Here is a 21,043-nt window from a genome sequence, read left to right on the forward strand (position 1 = left end):
ATTATCTTGGGTGTATTTTTCCAGAGGGAAGCTGCACTTGAGTGCTGGGCAATTTCCTCACTGAACCTTCCCCTGGAGAGCTGTTTGCAGCCTCTGTGTGATTCTATAGGTGGTGCTCCCTACCTGTGTGCGCGCGCTGCCAGAGGCCGGAGAGCCTGATTCAGCAAAACAGGGAAAGGGAGTCCAGGCTGGTGGAGCAGGCAGGCTCAGTGAAATCCCAGTACATCAGGTGACATCCCAGAAGGGGGTTCCAACCCGTCACAGAGACACAGAAATCAATGAGAATTTAAAACAATAGAAGTCAGAGATGTGAAAGACCTAGCAGGTCTAGTCCAGGCAGCTATCATATCAGGATTGTTCCTTTTAGTATATTTGTTCATGCTGCTTCGTTCATTCTAGTTTATCATGGCAAAGGGTGATAAATGGTGTGTATTGAGAGTATCACAAAAAACGAATAACGCCCTCTCTCCCTAACCAGACTTTATCAAGGGAATGAAAAGCACAAAAATCAAGGGCTTCTCAATTTCTTAGGTTGAGATTATTTCACTTGGAAACTGAAAACTGACCATGAGACTGGAAGGTGTTAATCCCCTTTGCACTGCAAAACGCCATCCAGCCACTCACATTTGGTTGCTGCTGACACTTGTGTTGGGAAACTGGAAATGTCAGATTGGAAGAGGTTGGTGAGTGGGTGAGGGGCAGGGGGACAGGAAAGAAGATAATATCAAGTATTTCACTGCAATATGTGAAAGGCTCCTAAATCCTACCTTTGCCCTCTATTCCATACATGCTGCTTTTTTCTCTAGAGTTGGTGGAAAGATATTTCATCCTGACAAAATTTAAGACAAAATATCACTACAATGCTCTAGCCTGCCCTAAAGATCTCTGATGACATTTCAAAATCAAAATAACGTTTTTCAGCAGAAATGTTTCAGTCAAAAACTCAAAAGATTTATATTTTTCAGTGGTCCGTTTTTCAACAACCAGCAAAATAATGATAATTTCCCACAGAAAGCAGATACTTTTAGTGAAAAAATTAATTCAATCAAAAACCTAATTTTCTATTGATAGACAATTTTCAGCCAGCCCAATAGTACAGTATTATACTTAATTTATATAGTGTTTTCCATGTTTGGAGCTAAGACACATTACAAATATTCATAAGTTGAGCATTAGGGGACCCCATGAATTGCGTAAGCATAATTATGCCCATTTTATAGATGACTGCATTTGTGATCTCTGTATAAACCAACACAAGTTTTCATCTTTATTCGTTTCTGGTTTGTGTGCTGAATTATCCAGTGTTGTCACTGATTGTATCATGAGTTTTACTACATTTGCTATTTTTCTTAACGCCCCAGCTGCTACAATAAGATTATTCTGTGAAAATCTCAGCTTTCGTTTAAAAGTAAGCTTCTAGCCCTCATGGTTTCAGTGAAAACCATGGACTCCGAAGGAAAATAAAAAGAACCCAAATTTATAATTTATTAAATCTCATGGTTTTTAAGCCAATCTCCTGATTTTTTAGGGCCTGACCCATGATTTTTGATTGCTTGCGGTTAGCAATTCTGATTACCTCATACGTAATAACTAACATTATTTTGCCTGTGTTATGACCTTGGTTATATTGACCAAGAGAGATCTGCTCTGTTTATAGAACGGACAGACATTCATTTGAAATGGGATCAAACCTTTTGGGGAAAGTTAACTTTCCAAATCACCAAGATGGAAAGCCCCAAACTGTCCATTTAAAAAAACAAAAAACAAAACACCTTGCCCTGCCCCTTTCCCGCAGGAGAGGAGGTACTACACTACTATACCCTAACAATGGGTTTGAGGCTGGCAACCTACTCACACTGAGGCAGAAGGCAGAGCACTCAGGACCCCGTTACTGCCATGGTCCCGCCCCTTCATTCAGGCTTGGACTAGCAGCTAAAGCCTGGAATAGGGATCAACTACCACACAGAAGAAAGCATGCATTTCAGAGTGAGGAGAGAGGGCTGGTGACTGACTGGTTCTCAATCAGATTTGGGAAGGGGTTTCTCCTAGTATCGGGATGGTCATAAGATAGCTAGAGACATCTTGAGGAGTCTCATCAGGCTCAGGAGAGGAGCTAGGAACAGGGCTCCTAATGGGATGGGGTAGAAAGCAGTGAAATGAGTCAGCCAAATTGACTGGGTTCTCATCCCTAAACGTAGAATCCTAAAAGTTGAATATCTGTTCAACTTGAGGAGTGTAAGGGTTACACATTCACATGGCCAGATGGTTTGCAAGCACCAGCATCGTATGGTTTAATGACTAATAAACACTAAGAATCCAAACAGCCACTCAGCTGTAACAGCACTGAGTTCCCCCTTTACACTGTTCAGCCATCACAGCACTCTCTTTTCATCAGCCCCAAGGTGTGTAAAGCTAAATTCCTTCTCCTTTTCTGGAGCAAACAGCCAAAGCTATACTCAGACAGCAGACACGGGAGGTAACTGCTCTACTCTGCATTGGAGTACTGGGACCCGTTTTGGGCACCACACTTTAAGAAAGATGTGAACAAATTGGAGAGAATCCAGAAGAGAGCAACAAAAGTAATAACAGGTTTAGAAAACATGACCTATGAGGAAAGGTTGAAAGAACGGAGCATGTTTAAATACTACAGCACTGCAGGGTACTGTGACTGACAAAGCATAACTTTTTAACAGTCATGTTGAGATTTCTGAACTGATTGTTTTACCCTCACTGGCAACATACAATGAAAATGCATATTTCATTCATTAGAGGTGATAAATATTTACACACATGACCCAGCTCATTTAGTGGAGTGCTCCTCACTCTAATACTGCTTTGTCTGACACGCTGCTGGTGAACACAAACTGCTTGTTAATTTGACTTCATGAGCAACAAAAACCTGGATTAACTGGGTGACATTTAATGACTTGTAATATACAGAAGGTCATAATAGATGATCTAAGGGTCTCTTCTGGCTTTAAACTCGATGAATGAGAAACCGGAAGTCGATCAGCTAGACCAGGGGTGAGGGGTCGGCAACCTTTGGCAAGCAGCTCGCCAGGGTAAGCATCCTGGTGGGCTGGGCCGGTTTGTTTACCTGCCGCGTCCGCAGGTTCGGCCGATCACGGCTCCCACTGGCCGCGGTTCGCCACTCCAGGCCAATGGGGGCGGCAGGAAGCAGCGCGGGCCGAGGGATGCCCTGGCGAGCTGCGTGCCAAAGGTTGCCGACCCCTGAGCTAGACCCAGGCAGGGCAGTTACAGGCAGAAAACCGCATTTTAGGGCCCCATTTGTCTCTCAAGTCCACATCTCTGTATTCCAGCCTATTTTCAGCTGTGTGCCCAGTATCAAAGTTCTCAGTGATAAACTGGTCGAGGCTCCAAGAAGAAGGGTTGGCATGGTTTCCCCCTTATTTCAGCATTTGCCAGATGGCTCTGTGCTTTGCGTTGCCACTGAACAAAGAACAGCAGTGGATGGTCAGTTAAAAGCTAATGAAAATAACTTGTCTGCCACAGAGTTTGTAGTGTTTTTGTTCTAACTGCCGGCACCTATGAAACCTCCGATATCTGGTTCCCCCTTCCAACTGGTACTTAGAAACAGCAACTTGTCACTTGAGACAAGTACCTATTAAAATTACATAGGCACAGGTAAAAGTGATCCCAATGCACAAGGCGACAGCAGGCAATTAGGATCAGCAACAGACCACACACTTTCCTTCCACCATCTCACGTATGGCATTAGTCTCTCCAAATGTCTTTTCTTTTCTTCTTAATAAATTTGAGTGCAAGATTGTTCCCCTGCCTGCCAGAAACCTCTGGGTCCAAGTCTGATAATCTTTTAGGCTTCTGAATGGTGTTTTAATTTTGATCTCCATCAAATAATATCCAACCTGGCACAGCATCCCCTAACAAGAGGGAATCTGACATCAATACTTGGATATTAGGCCAAAGTCTGTTATCAGTTAAACTGGTATTTCTCTAGTAAGTGGCAGTGGCGTTACTCTAGATTTATACCTGTGTAACACAGAAGAATTTGATCCACTAATTTTAGGAAGGTTTAATATGTGATATGCTGTTAATTATTATGCCTAATAGTTCATTTATTTATCAGAGTCACATCTGAACCCAGAATTTTTGCAGATGAGATGAGTATTCTCTACTTGATCTGTGGCTGAATTTAGGGCTGCGCATCTAACACATTCTTAATGAAGTCAATGGGAGTTACACATGCTCGCCACTTCCCAGGATCAGGCCTCTCCCATTCATCAGGCGCTGACAAGAAGTGACCTGAGCCCAGTGCAAAGCAGACAGGCTCTGGTGTGAATTGTCTTAAATGCTGTAGCATTGCCCATGAATTTCAGTTCAGACCTGCAATAACTTTGGCTGTTCCAGTGCTGGGCGTCTGTTGAACAGAGACTGCCTTCCGTGATGCACAGTGCTAAGCTGTGCAATAGTTCTGACACATGAAAAGAAGGCACTACACACTCATTTTCATTTGTGCACCATTCTTCAGGGGCAAAAGGCCGCGTAGGTGTCATTAAATGTAAAAGTTAGTGCACTCGGCCTCATGCTCTCCACTTTAGTTACTGGCTAATACATCTAGCACGGGAAATACAATCTCATAGAACAGAAACTATATCTAGAACAACCACTGACCTCTGCAGAGCAGAAGACAACTGATAGTGACAGAGTACATCACTGGCATACAAGAGTTATTCCTATGAAATGACTGTCACAAAGGATATGCTCTTCTTCATTTTCTCTTTTGCTGTGTTCCCTAACCAGTGTTCCCTTAACCTAACTCGGTGTTTAATATAAACACACAACAATGTTATGCTTTTACATTTGGGTCTGCAACTCAACTGTGATCTAGGAGAAAAATGCAGGCAACATGGCTCCTTCAGTACTTCATACCTACCGGTACATCAGTTAAGCTATTAGACTTGTCACACACGTTCAGAAATTTCCAAAGTGGTGTACAGCGATTGAATTGCACTCGTCCTTATCTTCAAGCCAGGGCCCAGTATACCTAAAAGATCGCCTAAAGCTCTGAGATGAACACTGAAAACAATAACTCCACTCATCAGGCACAATGGAATTTTCTAGCACCGGGATAAAGCTAATCTGTGCACGAGACAAAGCTTTCCTGGGGGGCTAGTCTGAGACTATGGAACTCCCACAGGAACTAAGGGCCCACCATCACAAAGCTCACTACCTTCCACTCCAAGTGCAAGGCACACTCCTTCAAGCTGGCTTCTCTAATATAAACACACAGCATCGTATACATTGAACAACATTCTACCAAACTAAAAGACTATATTGCACACACAATTCTCCCCGAGGGAAGAGGATTAAAGAACAAGCCACATGTGACAGATTTTAGTCACATCACTCAATGCACTACCAGAAGGTGCTCAAATACACTGGGAATTATGATGATAGAAGAACCTATACAGAATAATTCTCTCCAGCACCGAGGAATCCAAGAGTGGTGTAAACTAATGTTTCAAACTATCTATCTGAGTATGTGGTCCCTGATATATATATATTTTTTAAGCATAAGGGATCACACATGGCTTTTATTATCAGAAGTTTAACCAGTTACTTTTTAAGCACATACTTGAATTAAGTCCAAAAATGTCTATAAAGACATGAGGGTTGCCTTAAAGTAAGCTATTGTCTGTTTGATTTCTAATTCTACCATTTGTTTCCAAAAAAATAAAAATAAAAAACAGGTCCAAATTCAGACCTGGTGTAGCTGGTGCAACTGTGGTGTAAACAGGTGCAATGAAGTTATACCTACTTACAAAGCTTTGGAATTTGATCTGTAGTGCATATGACAGAGGCAGCCACGCAGCTCCATAGGGAAGACTGTATTGAGATTTGCACCAAACACTGAATTAAAATTCCTTTATTCCTTAATGATTAAATTGTATTCTGACTATTATTGATGCATGACTGTAGCATCTGAAGGCCCATTTATGATCAGGGCCCCACTGAGATTGGTTCTGCACAAACACACAAAGACATATATGGTCACTGCTCTCAAAAGCATGTATTCTAATGTAACACACTAAATAACTCCTCTGAGCACAACTGAATTTTCCACAATATTTGTATGGCAAAATATTTACTAACTTTTGCAGAGCAAACATGGGGAAATGAACCCTGTTTGAAAATTTTCTCTGCAAGTTTCACTTTCTTCGGGTCCTTCTTGCTAAACAGCCAGAGACACACCAAATCCAAAATGTCACCGACATCTGAAGTCTCATAACATCTCAGACACAAGCCACTTTTCAAAGGTTTCACACAAAGAGTTATTCCCCTGATTCATAAGAATGTCATTTAGCTCTGCAAAAGAAAGTCACTCACAGACGCTTCAGCTCACTAGCAAACTTGCTTTCCATTCTAGTAAATAACTAACGCCCATGTAAGCATCCAGTTCCTCACACTCAAAACAGACCATGTGAACTCCAGCACCATGTACAAACAATACACTGCTGACTTTACCCCTGCTGTACAAATGTCTCAATGCAATAGATCCTAGTCTAGGTGAGTGTGGAGTTCAGGTTGTGAGTGTGATTGTGAGCCCTCTGTGTGACTAGCCCTAGTTAATGCAAGAGACATCTGACCCTACGTGATCAGGACCTGCTAGGGCAGTTACTTCCCGCTAGAACAGTTGAACTCTCAAGCTCAAGAGTAAGACCTATGTATGCAGACGACAAAGCTCTTCTTGTGACTGGCCCACAAATCTGCATCCTGCTCCCAGAAGAGATCAGAGCACAAGTCTCAGCCCCTTTGGAATGAAATATCAAACCCACTTATTGGCCCTAACCCTGAGCTTTCCTTCATTAACCCCACCATTAACAAAAAAACCCTGCAGCATGGAGAAAATCTGAAACCTTCTTAGGTTCGTTTTAATAAACTTTCTCAGATACCATGGTGATGGCCATGATATAAAGGAACTAAACAGATGGGGAGCCAGTCTTGTAATATACACTCTCCAGTTGAGAAACCATTCCACCCTCATGCCAACTGAGTGAAGGATTCCCTTGTGAAATAATGTCTAAGAACTGACAGTTGTTTTCTGCTGCAGACTCTTGTCAACAGAGGACTGAGATAAGGTGTAATTTACATGTTTGAACTGGAAGCAGACTTTGTCCTCCATTAAGCTGCACACATGGCAACAAGCCAGCAGCATTCACTGGGGAAGAGGACTCTGGTGAACCACAAAGCCTTTTGTCAATGCGGAGCTTGCACTTGGAAAAGGTTCTCCTCGTTTAGATCATTAGGCCTTACACGCTATACCACTAAAAGTGCTTATTTGAGGTTTACTGCATTTGTACTTATGGCGGGGGGAACATGAGATCTTTTGATTCCTAATTTTGGGCAACATGGTCATTTTCCAATCTGCTCTATGCAAGTGGGGGGTGCGGGGGGTTCAGAAACAGCACAGGGAAGGATTCACGCTGCACAGAGGTACTATTCCTTCTCTCCTTCCACTTTACTCCAAACACACCGCCCCTCAACAATAGCAAATAACTGCCCTTGAGCCCAAATCAGCTCATCCAGGGCAGGGCCAGCTCCAGGCACCAGCCGACCAAGAACGTGCTTGGGGCGGCACCTTGGGGCAGGGCGGCGCTCGGGTTTTTATTTATTTATTTATTTTTTGGTTCGTCGGGGCAGCGCTGGAGGGGTTTTTTTTGTTTCCGCATGCGGCGCTTGGGGGGCGGGGCTTCGGGCGGCGCGGCGCTGGGGGGGGCGGGACTTCGGGCAGCACGGCGCTGGGGGGGCGGGGGCTGGCGTGGCGTGGTGCTCGGAGGGGGTGGGGGCTCGGCGCTCGGAAGGGGGCGGGGGCTTGGCGCGGTGCTGGGGGGCGGGGGCTGGCGCGGAACGGTGCTCAGAGGAGGGGCAGAGGCTTTGGGCGGCGCGGCGCTCGGAGGGGCAGGGATTTTGGCAGCACTGGGGGGGGTTCGGCTGCGCGGCGCTTGCGGGGGGGGGGCGCGGCACTCTTCTTTTTTGCCTGGGGCGGCAAAAAAGTTAGAGCCGGCCCTGATCCAGGGACTGCAGCAGGCACTGCTGCTGATGGATTGTTAATGGTCACGATTTAAGAAGTGGGAAGCAGAGTCTGATTTTCAAATTTCAGCTTGAGTGTATAGGGCTAGCAGTTCGAAAACATACCTTAGAAATGGGGCAAAGCTGCTCTGAATGCCACTGAGAGAGAATAAATCTGGAACTCACAATGTCATCGTGAGAAAGCTTCAATGAGGAGGATATTGGCACTTTCAAGTTTTGAGAGCTCCTCCAAAGGCACGTTTACATTGAGCGTCCAAGTGACAATTTCTGCTCTCAGTAACTCCAGAGCAGTCCCACTGAAGTCAGAATTACACTGGCCAACTGTTGCTACATGAGAGCAACAGTTGGCCAAAGCTGTCCTGTTTCTGACCTTGTAGCTATACACTAGCTAGTCGCTTAAAACTCCCAATATCCGATCCCTAAAGAACATACAATGTGTTCTGAACTGCACTGTTTCCATACTGGATACTTACCAACTCAAAATTAGCCAGTGTTTTGAGTCTTGGCATTAGTCTACTAACTAAAAGAGCACTGCAGTCGCTCCTGATTAAAATGGCATGACAGATGGGATGGGTGATAGTAAGGAGCTGTGGTGATCACTATTACCCCAAAGTAATTAAGAGTGATTGGGCCTGGAGCTTGTCTAGACTACTTCTATGCTTTGCCCCTCATTCTTTCATAGGCACAGAGCCTGAGGGGGTTAACACATGTTATATAACACATAAAAACAAGGATAATCAGCTACACAAGACAGGCGTTGAAGTGGTGAAAAGGCCAGGCTTCTAATTATCTTGTAAACTGCATTGTTCATTATCCAGAGGGGGCTAGTGGGATGCTTCTCAGCCCTGCTGGAGGAGGCGGCAACTGTCTTTTTTTTTTTTTTTTTTTTTTTTTTTTAAGTTTGTGAGTTAGTTTATCTTCTGGCCCAGTTTATGCAGAGACATCTGTTAGCTCCTGAACAATAGAAACAAAAAACAGGGTGGTGGAGACTTTGACATATAACCTAGGTCGGCAGGGCCTCAAAACCTTTCTTGAAAGCAGAAATGTTCTGTAATTGTCACACACACACACACACACACACACTCTTGATGTGGTTTGATGACTGGAGAGATGCAATGACCACACACCTGTCCGTGCTCTGTTGATTTCTTCACTCATGCAGGGCAAAGAGTGCAGAAGGAATCGCCCTCTTTTAACCTCTCTCACTTCCCAAACACAGAAGGAGAAACCTATGCTTTCCCAGATCAGAGTTAGGATACTCTGCTGTGGTATAGAACCGGCTTCCCCTAGTAGTCCACCAAAGTCCAGGGCACACTTGTTTACTCAGGCCTTTAATTAATAACCAGTACCAGGACAGGGTGAGACAAGGGCATACAATATGTTTTATACCTTTTGTTTTAGTTTATCCTTTATAGCCAAATGGAAACTGTTAAATTAATAAATTCTATTGAAAGAAGCCAATTCTTCCTTAATGGAAATTCCCATGTAATTTAATAGGGATTAAATTGATAAGGTATTAATGAAATTTAACAGGACTAAAGCTCTTAAAGCTCTCTCACTCAACCCTGAGACACACTGGAAAGAATCCTGGGATAAGCTAACGTCTCAAACACGCACCCGATTGCCAGCCCGACAAAAGATCTTCCAGGCTTCAGCCTACCCTGGAAACAATGGTCCATATTGAACCATTTCAGAACATTGCATGGCAGATGCTGTCGTCATCTCATACACCCCTGGAAGATGAGAGATAACCCACAATATGACTGTGGACACCACCAGGAAACTATGGACTAGACCATAAATTCGTGTTTGCTTGGATTGTTTGCCAGTGGTGTCAGATTTACACCAAGCCTCTTCTGAAGCTACTTATAGGCTCACTAATTTGGACTTGGTTATTTGAATGCTGCTAATCCCCTCTCTTGCGATCCTAAAGAAGAACTGAACTGGCTTCTATAGAAATTACTCTTAAAACCAGTCAGATTTAATAGAGAATTAAATCCTTGCTATTTTGTTTTTGTAGGATTCAACAGTAGGGTTACAATTCTCTATTAAGCTGTATAGGACGGCCGCAAAACAAAGATTTTAATATTTATTCTATAGGATTTTCCCAAAAGGTTGTTACTGGAGCTAGTTGATCATGTGGGTCATTACTCTTTTTAACATTATCCAACAGCCTCAACATTGTTGTCACTTCCAGGACAACAAATGTGCTGTCCCAAAGGCCAAAAAAAGGGTATGTGCAAGTGAGAGTGTAGGGGTTGTGGTGGGAAGAAGATCAAAAATGTGAGGAGTAAATGGACTGTGAAACAAAGCTCTTCTTTAAACCAAATCCAGCCTTGGCATAAGTAGATGAGGAGCTAAAGTACAAGGGACCTGCTTTAACTTATACTACTTTCCTGCCCATTTGGAAAAGTCTTATATTACTACTGGAAAAGTAATCGACAATTGTAACTATTCTATAGACTTTTTTGAACCATTCTATGTAACTTAATAGAGAATCATATCCCTGTCTTAAAATGCTCCTCAGCGATCCCTCAAGGTCAGTGATGATCTCTTTCACAGGTTTTAATTTTTCATGGGTCCTTTCGTGACGGAGGAGTCCGATCCTTGAGCCACAGACTCGTTGGCAGATGCTGCAGGTGGTGTTGGAAGACAGGGTTGGGCTGTGACTGCTGCGTAACAACTGTCTTTCCTTTCTTTCCTGGCATTTTTCTGCAACCAGGGCAAGGTGATTTTCCTCAAAAGTGGACGTTTCTTCTCTGACAAGTCTTCACCAGTTATCCTTATTCTGGGCTGCTGTCTCCCAGTGTCTGGTGTTAATCTCTTGATGTTTATCTTGAGTGTCTTTAAAGTGTTTATTTTGGCCTCCCTGTTTCCTTTCTCCTTTGGTGAGTTGGGCATACAGCAGTTGTTTTGGTAGGCGTACATCAGACATGTGCACACAGTGCCCGCTCCTCCTCAGTTGGTGCTGGATAATCAGGGCCTCAACACTGAAGATGTTGGCCTCTGTAAGGACACGGACATTAGTGCGACGATCCTCCCACTTTACGTTGAGGATCTTCCGAAGAAAGTGCTGGTGCCAGCATTCTAGGTATTGCAGATGTTTTCTGTGGGTTACCCAAGTCTCACGGCCATAGAGGAGAGTTGGGATTACCACCGCTTTATAAGCTAAAAGTCTAGTGTGTGTTCTGATGTTGTGATTGTTGAACACCCACCTGGCGAGACAGTCTGCCAAAGGCAAGGCTGGAACAGCGGATTCTATGCTGAATCTCAACATCTACGTCTGCCCTCTGTGAGAGATAACTGCCAAGATAGGCAAAGTATTCTACATTTTCCAGTTCTTCACTGTCGATGTAGATCTTCCTTGATGGGTCTCATGATTGACCAGGGACTGGCTGGTGGAGACCTTGTGTTTTGCCGATGTTCAGAGTTAGCCCTAGGCTTTTGTAAGCTTCAGAAAAGCAATTAAGGGCTGTTTGAAGATCCTCCTTTGAGAGTGCAACTACAGCACAATCATCTGTGTACCAGAGTTCGGTTATTGTTGCCGATATTACTTTAGTTCTGGCACGGAGACGAGAAAGGTTGAAGAGGTTGCCATCAATCGATATTGGATGCCAATGCCCTGTGGTAGACAGTATTGGGTTAATGTTTTATAGCTGCTAAGAAAATGGAGGAAAGGGTGGGTGCCAGTACACAACCTTGTTTTACGCCAGTTCGGATGACAAAGGGCTCAGAGGTAGAGCCACCGCACAGGATGGAGGCAGTCATCTGGTCGTGGAGGAGTCTTACAATGGTGATAAATTTGCTTGGGCAGCCAAACTTTGACATGATTTTCCACAGAGCCTCACAGCTGACAGAGTTGAAGGCTTTGGTCAGATCGATAGAGGCCATATACAGCTCCTGGTGTTGGTTAAAAAGAAACTATACAAACCCTATTGAATGTCTGTTAGGATCCCCGGTTTCATCCATATGACATTCTATAGAACTTTTCCCATAGGATACTATACCACTCCCTCACCTCTCAGGCCTGATCGACGCCAGGATCTGAAAGGTGTTAGCTACCACGCATTCATACCCTAGCGTACACAGGGCAGTGTACTTTTTAAGATGTGTTAAACTGGTCAAGTGAAAGCCTAGGGAAGAGCCTCAGTTTTAACACCACATTGGCTACACTAGGCTGTTAACATGTGTTAGCTAACACCTTCCAAATCCTAGTGTAGACAAGGCCTAGAGCATAAGTAACTTTGCACTTCCACTCAATGCCAAACCGGTGCTCCTTTAGTATTTATCCAGTTTCTGATCAATTTATACCCAATGTGTAACTTACACCACCACTTAAATAACTTATCAGTGCTGGAACTATGATGCAGAAGTTCTTGGCTCCCAGCCCATGTTCAATCTACCAGAACATACTGTCTCTCACATGGAATTCTCATCATTTCAAGTTATGTGCTTGATGCAAAGTCACTTGGTGAAGTTCTCTGGGTTTTGTTATGCAGGAGGTCTAACTGTCCCTTCTGTCCTTAAAAATCTATGAATCTGAGTATTTTTTTCAGTGACTCTTCGAAGAGAAACATTTCCCCACCAAAATCTCAATGAAAAATAATTATGCCCAATGTAAGGCTCCGGCGGGGGGGGGGGGGGGGGGGGAGAGAAGGGGGGAGAAAGAAGAGCCATCGGTAATTTAATTCATTTTGTGCACACAATGAGCACATCAAACTGCTGTTAGATCACCCAGTTCACCTCTCAGCACTGTCTACACACAGCATATTGTAATTAATCGCTCTCAAAGATGAAAACTGCAACTCACCAAATACTGCAATTGTTCCCAGGAGCTACTATTTCCTGATCCTCGAATATAAAAATGTTCACCATGCCTTTTACCTGCTGACCAAAGATCATACGGAGGGGAGGGGGGAAAGAGAAAAGAAACTGGATGGACCAAGAGATACATAAGAGGGTATGGAGCCTTTGGTTGCTAAGTCATCAATTTGAATCCAGCCTGGGTAGACAGTCACTGAAAGTTGGTGCCACGTGATGGTTGTTTGAGGGCCTACATGATGAGTTGGTCTCCACTGGAGAAGAGTCCACATCAATAGTGCTAGGCTTCAGCAGCCAAACCTCAGCCAAAAATTATATCCTAGGTTATCTACCTGCTAACCTGGGTTTAACTCTACCACAAAGACTGGTTTCTTGAGGGCTGCAATCAGTCAAGCACGAGTTTACAAAAAAGGGAAGAACAGGCTTATGTCCAGAATAGAGCAGCGGTATTCAGACGTGTCTGACTTATCAGCCAAAGAAAAAAGAGCTTATCGCCATAGAGAGCAATGACATGAATTCTATGAAACTTGAACCCCATTTCTAGATACATTTGTACATTAAAAAAAAAAAAAAAAAAAGTTGAGATGGTTCAAACCAGCCATTCCACCAAACCTCTTCTCATTTCCCCTCCACCGACTTCCCGCCCTCCCTGCCTCTCCCTATTTATGTCCACAGTCTCCTATTTTATTACTGTTATTCCCACCCTAACATGTTATGTTTATGTTGTCTGGCTTTGTGCTGCTTGGCCTTGCAGCTTTGACAAGTCGTAAAATTGCATAATTCTATAATTCTGCTGGTGATCCCATGCAACATGTGGTATTTGGAAACATATACAAGCTGGAAACCATTTAGCTTTTTGTACTTTTCATTGTCTGGTTGGTTTTTTTAGGAAAATCAAAAAATTACAAAAAAAAAAACGCGCCATCAAAACCAGTGTTGATGGCCTCAACACAGTAGCCTCGAGCGGGCACAGAGACTGAACTATCTTTCACACTACAGATATAAATCCTATAGGCAAGGATTGAGGCATATGAGTAGGGGAATGCAGGGAGTTTGAAATTTGTGGCTATATAATTTCAGTCTCTAGAACTGTTAGCTTCGGACATGCTATAATCTCACTTCACAAAAATTCAAACAAACTGAGAACAGTTGGGAAAAATTAAGGAAACCGCTCTTCACAGCAAGAGGCTATCACCACAAGAGACCCTTTAAGGCTTCACACTGTCAGAAGGAAGTGCGCCTTATCTTCAGCCAAGTGGTTTTGTTAGCCACTCACCACTCTGCTATCAGCACCTCAAGTCCCATACCAGGTCCTGCTCTCATCCTCCAGTCATTCCTGTGTGTTAGCAACAGCAGATGCTAGCAGGAGAGAGAGAGAGAGACTGTGAGATCAGCAAATGAATGGCTCAGAATGACTGCAGAAAGCACAGAAGGAAATGACCATAGACCGCAGGAAACACACAAACTGACCCCGATGGGGGCCCAGGGATGAGAGTAAATATATACAGATGTCTGTGTTATAAATTGGTAACAATCTCATTTTAACTCACCCAGTTCCTAGTTACAGTTTTTTAACCACAAAGGAAAGGAAAACCAAAACAAAAACACCCAAGACCCAAACAAAAAGAAATCCAACAGGACTGGCCCTCCTGACATTATTTTTCAACCCCTTCAAGTAGCTCTTCAGTAAAAGCTGTGTTTAACAGCAATTATGGAAATCCTACTCTAAATAGTCTGCATGATGTATATAAAATTAAAGAGGGTGTTATTTAATAGGATTAGTTTTGGAAATGTGTACAGTTTCTATGGATTGCCATTACAAATCCCTCCCTGGATTCCCTTAGGTAAATTCATTTGCTAATGGAAACGGCAGCTCAAATCCTGTACAAAGGACACATGCTTTTTTTAAAGGAATCTATGGGGACTGTGCACTGCAGAGATGCACAGCAGTAAATTAATCCCTCCATTAATAGCCAGACTTTTATGATGCAGAGTTTCTTTTTGCAGACCCTTCTCTCCCTCCTATTTATGATCACAGAGGTAGCTGCAGCGTAAAGAAGGCCTAAAAAGAGGTATAACAATGCTCGCCATGCTTTAAAACTACTGTGGTAGCAACCATAGTGCATGGCACAAGACAAACCTCTTTTGCTCAGATATCCTTTGTAATCAATTTCAGTTGCTTCAAGGAATGAGCATTTGGAATTTCACTGTGATTAATTTTTCAGAATGAAAACAAGGAGAATCGAGATCATAGAAAAGAGAACATGCACAGGGGAGCTGCCACTCAGATAGCAGCAACCAGGGCCAGCTTCAGGGGCAGGCGACCCGCCTGGGGTGCTGCAAGGTATTCAAAAGTTTCACAAATGGAGGGGGAGGCGCCAAACACACTCCTTGCCTGGGGCACAATTTGGTCCAGGGCCAGCTCTGGCAGCAACCATGGCACAGCACCGTCCCAAAGCTTCTGTCTCGTGCAGTGGGGACAGCGAAAAGCAGAACATGGATGGAATGTGCCAGCTAAGCACAGCTATTATTCCAAGAGCTTTCCAACCAATACGTTAATCGTTGGGTGGCAATGATCTCCATTTTACGTATGTAGAAACTGAGGCACAGAAAAGTTTCCCAAAGAGTCACTAACTGATCTTGGAATGGAACCTAGAAGTTCTGATGCCCGGGCATCAGGTCTAACCTCTGTGGCACTTTCCCACAGAGCTCTGAGAGGTTCACCCTGGACTAGGCAGCGGGGAATCCATCTCCCAGACACCAGCTAACTGCTTTTATTAACGAGGCGGCTTTGGGAATTTAACAACAAAGTAGACGAGGATAACAAATCATTCCTCTCATTGGACTAACAAATAATTCATAATTCACAAGCTTTCAGGACAAAAAGTTCCTCCAGTCACCTCTTCCAAAAAAGAGGATTATTAGCACTGAAAGCTTGGGTATTATAGATTATTTGTTGGTTCAATAAAGCTGTCAGCATGTTATCTGCCTCTCCCAAAGCCACAGAATTGACCATAAATATTTTCTGCACATATAAACAAAGTCACTGATATTACCAAAGGGAAGTGAAACACTGCAACGGGCCATCACACAACCATGGTTCAACAAAGCCCACATACATTTCAGTGAAAGTTCAAAAATCAAGGAGACCTGGAGAAATCAAAACCACTTCCTGCTGCCCATAAAATGAGGCACAGCTTCCTTTGAAACCTGCCTTCTTCCTCTGTGCAATGAACTGGAGTTTAGGTTACAGCCTGTAACCACCACCTCTCATACTGCCGTGCAACAAGAGGAAAGGAATAGGGACAAGTCTCTGGAACACAAACCCACAACAAGTCTGCCCACCCACCCACACAATGATCAGAGCTGGGCAGTAGGCAATCCAAAGGTCAGCAGAGCTTACTGATATTTGCAATCTCGCTGCATGCTCTCACCTCCCAACAAACCCTTCTAAACTAAGCCAGCCTGTGTAGTCTTTTAACCACTTGATTTCAGTATCGCCCTCCAGTTGCTACTCTTTACCTCAATCAAGCCAGATCTTTTCTGAACCTCACGCTGATAAACACAACGTTCCCTTATCCCTTAGGATAATCACACAGCTTTGAGATTTGCAAGAAGTTAGCAATAATAAAAAGAAATTGTTAAATCAAACCTCCTCTAAAGTGCAGCGCTACCTTGAAAAGTGACTAAGGAAAAATGTCGCATCCACAGTTAGCAGCAATAGCCATCATAAAGACTTGGGCACAGACAAGATTTAGCTTTTTTTCCTCTGTAGGTTAGTTTCTCGCTTTCCCCCGTCGTCTTCTTTTCATGGGGGGACAGGAGAGGGGGCAAAGGGACCATGGATAACAATCCACACTGTGCACAGCCATTTCCACCTTAGAGAAGTGGATGTAAAACGCCACCATTCTGATTAGGTAACTTTTTATGCTCACTTTGTATATGTGTCAATGGCTACTTAAGGTGCAAGGGAGTGAAGTTCAGACCTGATTAGCCTCAGATAGGCTACTATGGTATTGCTGCCCTTGCTGTTGCCACCCCTAAATAATTAAGCTAAGTGGCTTACCAGGGATGAGTGGCTGGGCTGAAAAGATTTTAAATATTTTTTAAAAAAAAAAGCAAGCTAACATTTCATTTTTTGACACGCTACTCCTATAGAATGCCTGACACCTCCCCAGCAGCACCCCAGTGTCTAACCCTCTGAATTCAAGAGCCATTGCTATTAGGAAAAGAAATGGAGCATTCCAGGCACACAGAGTGAAATAGTTTGTGGCTCTAGGCTTTGCTTAGACTCACCCACACTAGTAGGGAATATGTCCTCATTGTTGATCTGCACCTCGATCCAGTCCATGAGAAGGTTCATATACTGGGGTGCTGGCAATGCAGTGGGCTTCTTGTACTTCAAGTCATCCTGCCACCGGTACTCATACTTAGGGCCCCCAGACATCATCGGGCAGGTCCTCTCTGTGCAGAACTCACAGATAGTTCCATAGATCAGGTTGATCCTGTTGAAAAAGTCAACCACGTGAACTGCCACCCAGTCGTTTAGGTCTTCTCCATTGGGCAGCTGCACGGCTGCTTTCAGGTCCACTCCCGAGTTCAGCGAGGCCTGTGCTCGTTTATGGAGCTCAAACCTCTGGGTCCCAGGTTCAAATCTGCGTTTGGGACGGAATGTCTTGTCCTTATTAAAAACTTGCTTGAGGGCTATGGACATGTCTGGTAATTTTCTGCCCTCTAGCAACTGGCTAAGATTTAACGTATATATCCAAAGTGATGACTTTCCTGTCGCAGGTCCCACTCTCGTCACACAAATGGTTGTCAATGTCTATGCAGTCCACCAGCTCTTCCTCTTGAAAGCCCAGACCACCTCATGTTCCTAAAGACATGGAAAGATATGTTAGTGTTAAGCCCAGTTCTGGCCTTGTCAATTTGCTACTGTTTTATCATCACGCTCAAAACCAAGGGAAGCATATTTTTAGGGAGCTGAAAAGCAAATTTCCAAAAGATATAAGCCAAAATTTTCAAAAGTGACCAGGTATTTTGTGTGCCTCCATTTTTTAGTGCCCATTCTGAGAATCCTTAAAAGGGCCTGATCTTCAGCATGCCCTGAATACCCGACCACTTTAAAATGTCTCAAGTTGGGCACCCAAATCCCGAGGCTCTCAAAATCACTAGTCACTAGCAAAAGGGGAACGAAACATGTCATTTATAATATATTCCCAGGCTCTTACTGCATCCATAATTTCGGAACATACCTTTCAGTTGTGCTTAATTTTACAGTGATCATGTCTCCTTTATTTATAAATTTAACCAAGAGTAATACTGTATCTCAGCTGTGGTGTCTAATTGTTCATAAAAAACACACAGTATCGATACAAAATCTTAATTATAAATCCATGCTCTCCTCTCTGTGTCTATAGATTACAAGTATGTTTTTGCAGTATTTGCTGAACTCTGTATTTTTAATTAGTGAACCTAATCATTTTACATATCCTATAGGATTTAATGGGATGAAATCTATATGACTTTATTGAAATAATTCTTAAAATGTGTAGAATAAATGGAGAATAACATCCTTTATATTGCTCTTTTGAACCATTCTGTGTAATTCTATAGCACAGTCCTAATTTTCTATTAAATTCTATAGTGTGGTTTAAAAAAAAAAAAATCTATGAAAAGATTGTCACTTTCTAGAAAATTCTACAGGACTTCTCCACAAGGGAATGCTACGCATATTGGTCCCCAAGAGTTTGCGGTGTGTTTTATGAATAGGTCTGACAGGACACCATTTATGGTTTTCATAGTTAGCCTGTCTGAGGGAGAAATTATTCCTTCCATAACTGCGTTCTATGTACATGTGCCCAGGGATTATTATCATAAGTAAATGAAGCATACTAATAGCTGATGTGGTGGTTAGTGGCTAGTTTAATGGGAGTTTTTCTTGAGAAACAAGTAAGGGCTTTACGAATAAATCTCTAGAGAGGGGGCATTTCATGCAGTGTGTTATTCAAATACAATAAAAGGTTTCAAATATGCAGAGAACTACAAAAATCTTGTACCATTAACTTCTAATGAATTCTCTTTAGGGGATTATACTGCTATACTGTTTTCCTCAAGACATACATACACACACACACGGAAATTTTGCTAGACCACACGTCCAAAGCACTAAATCTACATTATTCTGAAAATTATCTCCCAGGCCTTTGCCAACTGGGTAGGAGGAGAAAGGAAATACCCTCCCCCCATTTTCTATCAACACAAGATACCAACACAGACCTCGACAGACAGTAATCTGGTGTGCGAGGCATCCTCTCCATAATAGAGCATTTATAACCACAAAGAAAACAAAAATAGTCAGAGATTGGCATCCTGCCAATTTGTCAGCAAGAGCAGCTAAGCAACACTGGCAAACCCTTGTACTGCTGCTGGCACATCCTTGCACTGCAAGGGGAGCTAGCGAACAGGGGACTGCAAAACAGGGGAGTTTGAGAGGGTGTTTGTGGGAGGGAGTCATAATATAATCCCTATGGTTAGGAAGGGCTGCATCGCCAGTGCCAACACTGCTCCTGTCACCTCCACCTGTATCCAGACAGACAGCCTGACCATGGATGCCTCTACCCAGATCCTGGTGTGGATTTGTGGAGTCTGTGGTCTACATTTCCCACTCACAGAAAGCCAGGCTCGGGGGACCATCCAGTGTGAAAGGTGCCTGCTGGTGGAATCTCTCAGGAAGCAGGTGGGAGAGCTACAGGAGGAGGTGGCTAGGCTGAGGAGCATCCGTGCCCATGAGGAATTCCTTGAGAATATTCATATGGAGACATCCAAGGCTAAGGGAGCTATCCAGCTAGAGAGGACTGCTATTACACCACTAGGGGAGGAGGATATGGCTCTGTCACAGGGAGGACACTGGCTGCTGGTTACTTCTGGCAGCAGGCAGTGCTCCACCCCTCTCTCCCAACCGACCCACCATGGTGATGGAAAACGGATATGTTGCCCTGGCAACGAGCAATGAGGAATCACCCCCAAAGGTGCAGGAAGAGAAGCCATGTCCCCCCAAGGCTGGGAGGATCGCAGCCACCACTCCCACAAGTGACTACAGGGCTCTGGGAGTAAGGGTGAGGGAGTTGGGAGCGCAGGTGGTGTTCTCTTCAATCCTGCCAGTCAAGGGTAGGGTCCCAGGCAGAGAGGGGGAGGGATAGCTCAGTGGTTTGAGCATTGGCCTGCTAAACCCAGGGTTGTGAGTTCAATCCTTGAGGGGGCCACTTGGGGATCTGGGGCAAAATCAGTACTTGGTCCTGCTAGTGAAGGCAGGGGGCTGGACTTGATGACCTTTCAAGGTCCCTTCCAGTTCTAGGAGATGGGATATCTCCATTAATTATTATTTATTTTTATAGACGGATGCATCCTGGAGGTGAATGCCTGGCTGCGAAGATGGTGTCTCCAGGAGGGCTTCGGCTTCCTTGACCATGGAGTACTGTTCCAGGAAGAAGGACTGCTAAAGACAGATGGGGTCCACCTATCGAGGAAGGGGAAGAGCATATTTGGATATAGACTGGCTAACCTAGTGAGGAGGGCTTTAAACTAGGTTTGAAGGGGGCAGGTGACCAAAGCCCACAGATAAGTCAAAAACATGGAGATGTGGGAGAAGGGTTAGAATTTGGGAGGAGCATGGGCTGTTATAGCAGGGATAAAGGAGAGAAGACAGAATTGGGAGAGGAAATCAAATCAGTATCTTAGATGTCTGTATACTAATGCGAGAAGTATGGGGAATAAGCAGGAAGAACTCGAAATGCTATCAAATAACACAACTATGGCATAGTTGGCGTCACAGACTTGGTGGGATAATACCCATGACTGGAATATTGATATAGAAGGGTACAGCTTGCTCAGGAAGGACAGGCAGGAAAAAAAGGGAGGAGGTGTTGCCTTATATATTAAAAATGTATATACTTGGACTGAGGTTGAGATGGAAATAGGAGACAGACTTTTTGAAAGTCTCTGGGTAAGGATAAAAGGGATAAAAAAAACCAATGGTGATGTCATGGTAGGGGTCCACTACAGACCACCTAACCAGGAAGAAGAGGTGGATGAGGCTTTTTTTTAAACAACAAAATCATCCAAAGCACAGGACTTGGTGGTGATGGGG

General features: G+C 43.8%; 1 protein-coding gene across 1 annotated transcript in view; it reads right to left on the reverse strand.

Moving 5' to 3' along the window:
• Window positions 1-17,608, reverse strand: part of MOB3B (MOB kinase activator 3B) — a 77,117-nt gene extending 59,509 nt beyond the window's left edge. The window contains exon 1 of the mRNA XM_065405921.1: window positions 17,191-17,608. Coding sequence (XP_065261993.1) covers window positions 17,191-17,608 — 418 coding nt within the window. The remainder of the gene's footprint in view (window positions 1-17,190) is intronic.
• Window positions 17,609-21,043: the final 3,435 nt, after the last annotated feature.

Source organism: Emys orbicularis, chromosome 6 (assembly GCF_028017835.1).
Source record: "Emys orbicularis isolate rEmyOrb1 chromosome 6, rEmyOrb1.hap1, whole genome shotgun sequence".
Classification (NCBI taxonomy): Eukaryota; Metazoa; Chordata; order Testudines; family Emydidae; genus Emys; species Emys orbicularis.